The 12,162-nt window shown below is 39.8% G+C and overlaps 1 protein-coding gene across 1 annotated transcript; it reads left to right on the forward strand.

The window, feature by feature from the left end:
- The first annotated feature begins 1,481 nt into the window (after positions 1-1,481).
- LOC134347655 (secreted phosphoprotein 24-like) lies at positions 1,482-10,933 on the forward strand. The gene is made up of 6 exons (XM_063050024.1): positions 1,482-1,631; positions 1,774-1,895; positions 3,336-3,458; positions 4,422-4,556; positions 9,702-9,749; positions 10,612-10,933. Exons 1-6 carry the CDS (start codon positions 1,577-1,579, stop codon positions 10,747-10,749), a joined length of 621 nt encoding a protein of 206 aa, XP_062906094.1. The 5' UTR covers positions 1,482-1,576; the 3' UTR covers positions 10,750-10,933.
- The last annotated feature ends 1,229 nt before the right edge of the window (positions 10,934-12,162 follow it).

The raw sequence follows: 12,162 nt of genomic DNA on the forward strand, positions 1-12,162 counted from the left end.
CAAAGTACATATATGTCACCATATACAACCCTGAGATGCATTTACTTGTGGGCATTCTCAATAAATTCACAATAGAATAATAACCATAATAGAATCAATGAAAGACCATGCCAGCTTGGGTGTTCAAACAGTGTGCAAAAGATAAATACAGAAAGAAAGAAAAAATAATAATCAATAAATAAGCAAAGAGCATCAAGAATGTGAAATGAAGCATCCTCGAAAGTGAATCCATAGATTGTGGGAGCATTTCAATAATGGAGCAAGTGAAGCTATCCTCTTTGGTTCAAGAGCCTGATAGCTGAGGAGTAGTAACTGTTCCAGAAACTGGTGATGTGAGTCCTGAGGCTCCTGTACCTTCTTCAAGAAGGGAGCATGAGAGCACGACCAGGGTGGTGGGCATCCCTGATGATGGATGCTGCTTTCCTGTGACAACGTTTCGTGTTGCTGTACTCAGTGATGGGGAGGGTTTTACCAGTGATGGACTGGGCTGTATCTATTACTTTTTGCAGGATTTTCCTTTAAGGACATTTGTGTTTCCATATCAGGCTGTGATGCAGCCAGTTAATATCTTCTCCACTACACATCTGTAGAACTTTGTCAGAGTGTTAGATGTCCTGCCGAACCTTCACAAGCTCCTAAGGTGCTGTTGTGCTTCCTTCGTAATTGCGTTTGCATGCTGGGCCCAGGACAGGTCCCCTGAAATATTAACACTGAGGAATGTGAACATGCTGACTCTCTCCACCTCTAATCCTCCAATAAAGGCTGTCTCACGGAGGTTTCTTCCTCCTTTCAGCTGCATGTGGTGTAGTGGTTAGTACTGTCAGAGTACGGTGCTAGCAATCACCGATTGGAGTTTGATTCCAGCCGCTGTCTGTAAGGAGCTTTTACATTCTCCCCATGAATGTGTGGGTTTCCTCCAGGTGCTCTGGTTTCTTCCCATATTCCAAAAACATATGGTTAATGTTAGTGAGCTGTGGGCATGCTATGTTGGTGTTAGAAGCAGGGCGACACTTGTGGACTGACCCAGAACAATCCTTGTTGAAGCAAATGACACATTTCACTGTATGTTTTGATGATAAGTAAAGCTAATCTCTTCAATCTTAACTGTCTCAATGTAGTTTATAGCAGAGTGTTGGGCTGACAATTGTTGCAGTTAAATTACAGATTTTAATAAATATGTATCTCATCTTTCTTTGACAGATTAAATTACTTGCAACTTCTGAGAATGGTCAAATAGCAAAATACAATGTACTAAATGCTGAAACTTGAAGTAATATTTTTAAATGTGGGTTGGTGAACAAAAATTTTAGATAATTGCAGATCTTTATAGCCAATAAATAGATGTGTGAAATATCTGCGTCTTTTCCAAAAGTCATAGTTATTAAACCCTCTATTATTGAGTTGGCAGGAAAGTTCTTTCAGTCTGCCTCAATGTTGTGGTTTGAAAACATTGGTTGTGAAACCGTGAGTCATTAATTGAAGGGATTGCAGCATATAAAAGGCAACAGCAGATAAAGGCTCAGTGAGAGGGAGAGAGATAGACAGCATCAGCTGCTAAGTACCAAAGCTTGTCAAGATGAAGTCATTTCTATTGACTTTCGCTGTACTTCAGGCTTTCCAATACTGTGCTGGTATTTAAAATTTAAAAGTTATTTTTTCATTAAGATGCCATGAAAACTGCTTTCTGAATGCCGACTGAATGAATTCTAGGAAGTTCAGAACAGGGAGGTTACTATAAATGCTAAGCACCCTTATTGCTGACTTATTTTACAGCCATCCCGGTGTTTGACTTCCTTCCAGTCTTTGAAGATGCACTGAGGCAATCCATTATACAGCTGAACAGTAACACAGCTGGTGGTTACCTGTTTGCTGCCATCAGTGACGAACTGTTGCATGTAAGTATTATTTCATCAAACAAGACTTAAGTTATTCTTCATTTGTGTATTTATTTTGTTTGATCTTCTCTTCATATTTGTTTTAACCCTCATGTCCTATTTCTGGCAGTCTGCTGCTGTCACTTCTTTAATTTTTCACACAGATGCAACGTATGTTTCTTACATAACGTATCCTGCAACTTATCATTCAGTTTTCTGTCTCCTCCTCTTAGGTGTTCTGCACATGTATTTCTACCCACTATTTCTTTGATCTCTTCAGTTGGGATATCAAATATTAATTAAGTCTCTCTTCTCTCTTTCATTTGTCTTCCTTAACTTTTGTCCCAATGATTCTGTTTTTCTTTCTCTGAGCCTGTTACCTTTTTTAAAATTTAGTCTTGTGAAATAAGTAGTGTTTTACTGGTCTGAAAAGGCAGTCAATTATCTGATAACCCATTTGAGGTATTCCTTCTGTACCGGTGGGGAGCCCACATGGGTTAAAGGTTTGCTTCTCTGTTTCAGTGTGGGACGTGGGAAGAGAACATTCCAACAGGTAAACTGAGCTTTTAAGGTACAGAATTGTCCTCAGTCACTAAGTTCACCTGAAGATAAACAGTGAACCTGGCAAGTTCTTTTTTTCCATTTGTTCAAGGTATTGAGAAGCTTAACTACCAAAGCTTGAAGAACTGCTAGACATTTGATTTAGAAACTGCCGTAAAATCCTTTATCATCTTTATAGTTTTGTGGTTAAGGTTCCTCCAGCCATGAAAAAGTTGCAGTCAGCAGATGTCCGGAACATTACTCTCGTTAGCATTGTTCCTTGGACCGTGCCTATCCCTTACTCTAGATGCTGAAGAGCAGGTGGCAGTGCAGTAAACAACAGTAGTGGAAACTGAGTTGCTTATTACCTCAAGGCAGCAACAATAAACAAGTATTGTGCACAATAGATATACAGATAGGTCTATCTTTCTATAATATTTCTGTCAGCCTCATCCCTTTTCTGCTTACTTTCAAGATATTCTTAATAATCTATCCCTTGAGTTTTGAACTGGAACTTTGCACCCAGGCTTCAGAATTCCCCTTTGAAGCTTCCTATCACTTTAAGTCTTTCTTGTTCTTTTAACATGTTCACTGAAACTTACTTCCTTCACCAATTACTATCGCAATCCATAAAAAATGTCTCTAAGTGACTCAAATCTAGTTCCCTGTAGTGTTTGTCAACTAAATGAGAATGGCTATCATATATCCACAGCTCCTTTGAGCCAACTTCACTGTGAGTTGTAATCCTTGTAATGCTGACCTATCCATATTGTAAATTGTTAGCAATTTCAATCCCTTGCTTACAAATAATTGCTGCAGGTCAATGTGAAAATGTGCGGTTTCAGTGACTTCAGAAGATTTTCATTTATCTTAATAAAGCTGGCAATTCACATCGATAAATCTCTATGTTTCATTCCTTAGATTACCCCATCAGGACAAAATGATATTTCTGTGGACCTGAGATTTACTGCAAGGGAGACACTCTGTCCCAAAAATAGTGGAGTAGAGATCGAAAACTGTCAGCTGAGTAGAAACCCCCTGGCTGTGAGCATTATGTTTTTTTAATTCATTGACCTTAATGTTGTGGTTATAATGATGAAGAAACTGTGTACAATTGTCCTGATTATACTGTGAAAAATGACAGCATATTCAGAGTACAAGCTAACATTCTGGAATTGCCATAATGAAGCCTTGTCCTCCACTAGTTGAGCCAAAAGAGTCAAAAGAGAGCAAATACTTAATTGGCTTGAACTTGGCAGTGTGGGATCAAGCAAGGGTCTATATAAGCATATTTATTTTTTAGATGGAACTACTGAAATGAAGAGAACTTCAAAATATTATTCACACTGTAACAACCCTGGAAATGAAATTATTGTTAACTGGATATTTAATGGCATAATAGCATACTTTCAGGCAAGCACTTTCTGTCACTGATAAGCTGACAGATTTCCTCGGGATAATTATTTCATACACACTTAAAACAAAGTCAATATTTAGTTATTTTATTAATGAAATAACTAAATATTGACTTTGTTTTAAGTGTGTATAGAGTTTTAATTGATACTTTAATCATAAGTTTATGTCACGTCTTCATTTCTGTTCCTCTAACACATTTTAAGATGGGTTCTAGTCCTTCTCCAGGCAAATGCGTAAAATCTTGTACAGTAAAACACTGTTAAGCAGTGCTGTCTTTCCAATAAGATATTAAACCAGTATCCTAGTTATTCTCTCTTGTGGTTGTTAAAGAACATCATGAGATTATTTCAGAGAGCTAATAAATTACTCCCCTACCCATGTTGATCATTACTGGGGTAGAGTATTTTGCCAATATCACATTGTTGTTTGTGGGAGCTTACTCAGCATGTCATTTTCTGTATTACCCTAGTAATTCCACTTCAAAAAAAAACCCCAATTGGGTACTCAACATTTTGGGATGCTTTATAATGCACAATATAAATGCAAATCTTTATTTTACATCAATATGGTTATTCCTACTTTAAACCACAGGAAATGGTGACATGTCACAGCAGCGTTGGCTATTCATTAGGAAAATTTGTTGATGTTTTTCTACGTTGCAAGAATGCAAGAAGCAGATTTGTGGACAGCAGCAGTGCATCGGCCTCCTTTGAAAGCAGTGAAGAGGTAAGCTGCAAGTTTATTCTGAATGCCAGTTAATATTTATATGGTATTTATTGGATTGCATGAAGTAAAATCTTGTCCTTTGCTACAGATGAGATATAGTTTCACTGCTGCTTATTGACAAGTTCTGAATTGCCTTTCCCAATTTACATAAATGTGTTTAAGACCTACTCATTTCTAATCAATCAAATCAATTTATCAATGGATTTTAGTTTAACCTTGAATTTTAAATATTTGCCAAGACATCAAATCATTTTAATTGAATTCATATAATGAAAATTGGGTGGTGGAATGGAGATATGTCTCTACCAAAGGAACTGAAAGGCACTCCACCCTTGGGCAAGGTGTAGCACCTGCTTGTCCCCCTGGTCTGGATCACGTGAAGCCATGGGATCAGGTGGTGGATGGTCGTATGAGCAGCTGGTGCATAACACAAGTCCTAGTTATGCAACCACTGCTGTCAAGCAGTCACCCTCTGAAGTGATAATGATAATGAAATGATAATGGCTGAGGTACCCATCTTGTAAAGACACTACCCAGAAGAAGGCAATAGCAAATCACTTCTGTAGGAAAATTTGCCAAAAACAATCATGGTCATGGAAAAACAATGATCACCCACATCATACAACACAGCACATAACAACAACATTGATAGTGAAAATCACTTACATTTTTAATTGTATGTTTTAAAATGGCAAGCGCCTCCCTGTGAAAAGGTATAATGATATACAATCTTAACTCTGGAGCCTGATTCCTAAGTCTGATCCAACCCAATTGTTCATGGTTGGTAAAGGGCCAGTTTAAAACCTGATCTGAGCACAGCTTTCAAACAAAACTAGATAGTTAGGGTGATGGTGGTAGAGGGTGTGAAACCTAAAGTAATATCCAAAACTGCTGGTAATATGCATTAGCTCTGGAATTCCAGCAAAGGTGAACAGAATTACAGAAACATAGAAAATAGGTGCAGGAGTAGGCCATTCGGCCCTTCGAGCCTGCACCGCCATTTATTATGATCATGGCTGATCATCCAACTCAGAACCCCGCCCCAGCCTTCCCTCCATACCCCCTGATCCCCGTAGCCACAAGGGCCATATCTAACTGCCTCTTAAACATAGCCAATGAACTGGCCTCAACAGTTTCCTGTGGCAGAGAATTCCACAGATTCACCACTCTCTGTGTGAAGAAGTTGTTCCTAATCTCGGTCCTAAAAGGCTTCCCCTTTATCCTCAAACTGTGATCCCTCGTTCTGGACTTCCCCAACATCGGGAACAATCTTCCTGCATCTAGCCTGTCCAATCCCTTTAGGATTTTATACGTCTCAATCAGATCCCCCCTCAATCTTCTAAATTCCAACGAGTACAAGCCCAGTTCATCCAGTCTTTCTTCATATGAAAGACCTGCCATCCCAGGAATCAATCTGGTGAACCTTCTTTGTAGTCCCTCTATGGCAAGGATGTCTTTCCTTAGATTAGGGGACCAAAACTGCACACAATACTCCAGGTGTGGTCTCACCAAGGCCTTGTACAACTGCAGTAGTACCACTCTGCTCCTGTACTCGAATCCTCTCGCTATAAATGCCAGCATACCATTCGCCTTTTTCACCGCCTGCTGTACCTGCATGCCCACTTTCAATGACTGGTGTATAATGACACCCAGGTCTCGTTGCACCTCCCCTTTTCCTAATTGGCCACCATTCAGATAATAATCTGTTTTCCTATTTTTGCCACCAAAGTGGATAACTTCACATTTATCCACGTTAAATTGCATCTGCCATGAATTTGCCCACTCACCCAACCTATCCAAGTCACTCTGCATCCTCTTAACATCCTCCTCACAGCTAACACTGCCACCCAGCTTCGTGTCATCCGCAAACATGGAGATGCTGCATTTAATTCCCTCATCCAAGTCATTAATATATATTGTAAACAACTGGGGTCCCAGAGTGAGCCTTGCGGTACCCCATTAGTCACCGCCTGTCATTCTGAAAAGGTCCCGTTTATTCCCACTCTTTCCTTCCTGTCTGCTAACCAATTCTCCATCCACATCAATACCTTACCCCCAATACCGTGTGCTTTAAGTTTGCACACTAATCTCCTGTGTGGGACCTTGTCAAAAACCTTTTGAAAATCCAAATATACCACATCCACTGGTTCTCCCCTATCCACTCTACTAGTTACATCCTCAAAAAATTCTATGAGATTCGTCAGACATGATTTTCCTTTCACAAATCCATGCTGACTTTGTCCGATGATTTCACCGCTTTCCAAATGTGCTGTTATCACATCTTTGATAACTGACTCCAGCAGTTTCCCCACCACCGACGTTAGGCTAACCGGTCTATAATTCCCCGGTTTCTCTCTCCCTCCTTTTTTAAAAAGTGGGGTTACATTAGCCACCCTCCAATCCTCAGGAACTAGTCCAGAATCTAATGAGTTTTGAAAAATTATCACTAATGCATCCACTATTTCTTGGGCTACTTCCTTAAGCACTCTAGGATGCAGACCATCTGGCCCTGGGGATTTATCTGCCTTTAATCCCTTCAATTTACCTAACACCACTTCCCTACTAACAAGTATTTCGCTCAGTTCCTCCATCTCACTGGACCCTCTGTCCCCTACTATTTCTGGAAGATTATTTATGTCCTCCTTAGTGAAGACAGAACCAAAGTAATTATTCAATTGGTCTGCCATGTCCTTGCTCCCCATAATCAATTCACCTGTTTCTGTCTGCAGGGGACCTACATTTGTCTTAACCAGTCTTTTCCTTTTTACATACCTATAAAAGCTTTTACGGTCAATTTTTATGTTCCCTGCCAGTTTTCTCTCATAATCTTTTTTCCCCTTCCTAATTAAGCCCTTTGTCCTCCTCTGCTGAACTCTGAATTTCTCCCAGTCCTCAGGTAAGCCACTTTTTCTGGCTAATTTATATGCTTCTTCTTTGGAATTGATACTATCCCTAATTTCTCTTGACAGCCACGGGTGCACTACCTTCCTTGATTTATTCTTTTGCCAAACTGGGATGAAAAATTGTTGTAGTTCATCCATGCAACCTTTAAATGCTTGCCATTGCATATCCACCGTCAATCCTTTAAGTGTCATTTGCCAGTCTATCTTAGCTAATTCACGTCTCATACCTTCAAAGTTACCCCTCTAAGTTCAGAACCTTTGTTTCTGAATTAACTATGTCACTCTCCATCTTAATGAAGAATTCCACCATATTATGGTCACTCTTACCCAAGGGGCCTCTCATGACAAGATTGCTAATTAACCCTTCCTCATTGCTCAAAACCCAGTCCAGAATAGCCTGCTCTCTAGTTGGTTCCTCAACATGTTGGTTCAAAAAACCATCCCGCATACATTCCAAGAAATCCTCTTCCTCAGCATCTTTACCAATTTGGTCCAGTTGTTGACCCTATGAGTATGATTTTAGAGAGGATAAGTTTTAGACAAGGTACCAACTTCTCTGCATGCCACAGAGTTTTACCTCCATTGCAGACATCTTCTGGAAATCAGCTTGGTTGACTGGCTTGCTTTAAGCTTGTAGGTGTACATTGGGAAGGAGTCTCCAAATATAATTGGTAGAAAGGAGAGATGTTTCATTCACAGATGGTCTAATGGGGGAGCTCTTTTCAATGTATCTGACTCCGAGCATGTAAGTAAGCTTGGAAATCCATATTCCTGTGTCACAAACACTTGCCTTCCCTCTAAAGCACTGCCCATTTCCCTTCAGTGGTTGGTATTCCCAAACTCATGGAAAAATCCATTGTAGAGAAGTTAGAAGAGCAGCTTCTAGGCTCATGAGGGTATGTAAATGATCAACTCAGTTTGAACTGGGATTGTTTTAAGTACCTCATCCGCCACTCGGAAATCCAGGTGGACAAGACGCCCCCAGGCTGTGCCATCAAAAGTTTAACATCATATTTGACCCAAGTAGCTATTTCTGTGGATTGAATTTACCAGCATTGGCAAAGTTTAGAGATAAAGCATGTTTTGAACAATTAGAAAGGAATGGAAAGCATCTGAGATGGGTGGAAGTATAAGATAAACGTTGCATTAATTTATCCTTTTCAGACTAAGGTCTTGGTTAAGGTATGTTGAGGAATTGAATATTATGCCAATTTTGTTATGCTATAATGTTATGAATAACTTCTAAGTCAAGCGTGCTATGGAACAAAAAAATGTAAAACTCCTTGTATCATGAGCCATCGCCATATCTTCAGTCAAGCTTAAGATGCACTTACGTTGTTATAGCTATCTCACACAGATTTGTGTGATTTATTGGGAGATGGGGAGATAGCTGCAGTGTTTAGAGCTTAGTCATAGGATTACCATACTTTGGGATTGCATGTGGCTGATGGAGCCCACCTGGCCCCTCAGAATGTAAAATCAGTTCAATTACACTGACAGGAAAAGAGATCCTCCCTCAAGAGCATGTGACAATGATTTTACAGGCCTAAAGCACCAAAATATCCTCCCCTGCAATTCCAAAAGAAAGGAACTTGGATTTTAGGAGAAAAATATTGGTATTACCCCCAGGGAGCTGTCCTTAGTCACCAAAAAGAACTATCTCTTATTCTGTATTAAGAAAATCAAACTAATAAATACAAGAGAATGATATGGATTTGTATTATTAATCCATATGATATAGAAACCTATTTTGGCTCATTGAATCAATAATCATTCTCCGAACAATCCCATTCTCCCTGTAATTTTCCTTATAATTGATTCTCCCCCCATTTTATCAATTCCCCCTATTTCCTACCACTCATTTATAGACAAAGTGTAATTTAAAACCATTTAACCTATCAACCTGCACATCTTTGAGGTGGGGAGGTAAATGGAATGCTCACAGTCACAGGGAGAACACACAAATGTCACACAGACAGCACCAGAGGCTGCAACTGAACCAGAGCTATTGGTAACACCATCCTGACACCTATCACTATTGAGCACCCCGGACTTGGAGACAGATCAGTTCAGGAATGGGGAGTCAGGGAGCTAAGTAGATGCCTTCTGCACATGGTTTTACAAGCCTTCCTCCCAGGCCTATTTGAATCTACAGCTTGTACCAATTACTCTGCCTTGAAAAGTATTTTCTTCACAACATCTTTCTTCACTTCTAACATCAGCCTTGATGTTTTCATTGTAGGTCATGCACCAGAGGGGATCAAAATTTCAGGATGAGTACTACTCATCAGTAAGTATAAATGACCATTAAAATCTGTCCAGTCACTACATGGTGGTCACATAGCCGTGCCTCTTCCAGTTATCAAGCATCACCAGGTGCTAAAGGCGTAGACCTCTGAGAAATCCTGGGAGGCCAGTGGAGTACGAGGAGGTGGCTGAAGACCTTATTACTCATTCACAGTGTGTAGACATTGGCCATTTAACTTCCACCCCTGGGAGACAATGAACCAAATCTTTAAGCCACCGTCATGTATGCCCTTTGCACTCACGACTTAAGTAACCTGGTGGTCAATAAACATCCTCCAGTTCAAAGGGTATGTGAGTTCCTGTCTCCATGGCACAGAGTGGTGCCAATTGTCACGTCAGCAGAGAACCTTTGGTGACATTTGACATGAGTTAGAAATGCATCTCGTAAGGTATCACAGAATGGAAAGTCTCACATTGATTACCAGGATAATGCACCCCATTTCTTTAAAATTCAGATCCCTTTGCCTTCTGTGGCACTGAGTCGTGGCACTTGTTAACTGGTTCCAGTGATACCTCCATAGAGGCCATTATCTGAGGAGAATATTCAGACAGCGTGCTGTCAGTTGTGTGGGAGCTATACTGGAGTTCTATGCTACATCTTATTTCAGGCAGTGTCTTCCTGAGTTTGTGAGGCCACGTGGTAGAAGTGTCCCAGGCATGTACCCTCGTGGCACAAGTCATTCCAAATTAAAAGGACATCTTGTGAATACTGGTACAGTGGAGATATCATCAGATATCAAACACACTCCAATTGCTACCACTTGCCCATGGGTTGCTAATGACTAAAATGACATAGGATCCAACCATGAGACTATTGGGTTTACACTCTCTTCGCTCCACACTAGATCGACTGGAATAGGCAACAACCTGATGAACACCAGCGGAACGGCTCTGCTATGGAAAAGAAAATTAACCAGAGACAGAATATGAACCGGGGTCTGTCAACCAAGAAGATTCCACGTCGTAAACAGAGGCCGGAATAAGCAGTCAAAATACGTACAAAACTGCATAAGTATATACCATGCATGCTTTAAAGTAAGCAGTAGAATCTAAAAAAAATCTTAATTGTATCTTTCATTCAGTGATATAAGATACATTGCTCTTTATGTACAAGTTGAAAGCAAGACAATAAAGCAAGTCGATGATAGTGTGAAATGTCCTGTCACAGTTTTGTGATAACTGACAATCTGAAAATGCCCCAGACTTGTTCTCAGGCACTGAAATGAATCATAAATTAATTAATGAAGTTGAAAATATCTCAGACTATTGCCTTCAAAAGAATTCTTGGTAGATAAACCAAATCTGGAACATAAATGAAACTAGAGTCACAGCAGGTTATATTTATAAGTTAGGTAAGAAGTGCTTCTCCTGTTAACGTTCCCATGGTTTGCGCGACCTCCTGGTCGGCTTTGGATGAGTTGAAGAGAGTGTGGAGAATTGTTTTCCAGAATGAAAATTGTTGGTCCAGAAGACTTTCTGTTTCTTGGCTTGTCCAAGCAAATTAAATGTCTGAGGTTCGAGGAGGAGGATGGAGAAGTGTAACTGGATGTGAATGCAGGAAACTGAGGCAGGAGTCAAATGCTCAGTTGGGGAGTCTGCTCCACCTTTCCACATCGTGACTAAACCTTGGCCTCACTCCATTTCCTGACTTCATTCCTGAAAGGACTGGTTATATTTTCAGAGTCTGTCTGTTTGTCTCAAACTCATTAGCTACTACCCTATCAGTTCATTATAATAACCCATGAAAAAATGGGACAACTTATCAATGAAACTTCAGAGTTCCAGGAACTACAATGTAGTTTGTGTGATCAAAGCTCAAATGTATCACATTATCATGGTACAGTCCAGACAGATGCCAAATCCTTTCACACGTGTATGATGATCAGAATTGCTCACACAGCTTCATGTGTGATATAACCAGGGATTAATCTGCCTATATAGCATTTCTATAGACCTCCTTCCAATATTTTGTATTAGAAGTCAAATCATAAACATGGAAACATGCTTTTAGGCCCAACTCATCAACATCAATGGATGGTACTTAACCCATCTCCCAGTACTTGGTTCATAACCTTCTATGCCAAGGTGATTCAAGTGTTTATCTAGATCTTTCTTAAATGCTATCAGCAACCCAGTTTCAACCCTTCTCTCAGGCAGTACATTCCAGATACCACTTTCTGGGTGAAGGTCTCTTCAAACATGCCCTTGAATTCTTTTTTGCCTTTGCTAAATATATGAATTTAGAATTTAGAATCAGGTTTAATATCATCAGCATACATCATGAAACTTGTTTTTTTGGCAGCAGTACAATGCAATACACAGTAATAAAAGCTATAAATTACAATAAATATACAGTATATAACAAAATAATTTAGTTAAGTCGTGCAAAAAGGAAG

This window comes from Mobula hypostoma, chromosome 6 (genome assembly GCF_963921235.1).
Source record: "Mobula hypostoma chromosome 6, sMobHyp1.1, whole genome shotgun sequence".
NCBI lineage: Eukaryota > Metazoa > Chordata > Chondrichthyes > Myliobatiformes > Myliobatidae > Mobula > Mobula hypostoma.

Coding starts and splice junctions, on each gene's coding strand:
- LOC134347655 (XM_063050024.1), top strand. CDS start 1,577: ATGAAGTCATTTCTATTGACTTTCGCTGTACTTCAGGCTTTCCAATAC. Junction 1,632..1,773: donor GGCTTTCCAATACTGTGCTG/GTATTTAAAATT, acceptor CTTATTTTACAG/CCATCCCGGTGTTTGACTTC. Junction 1,896..3,335: donor TCAGTGACGAACTGTTGCAT/GTAAGTATTATT, acceptor TTCATTCCTTAG/ATTACCCCATCAGGACAAAA.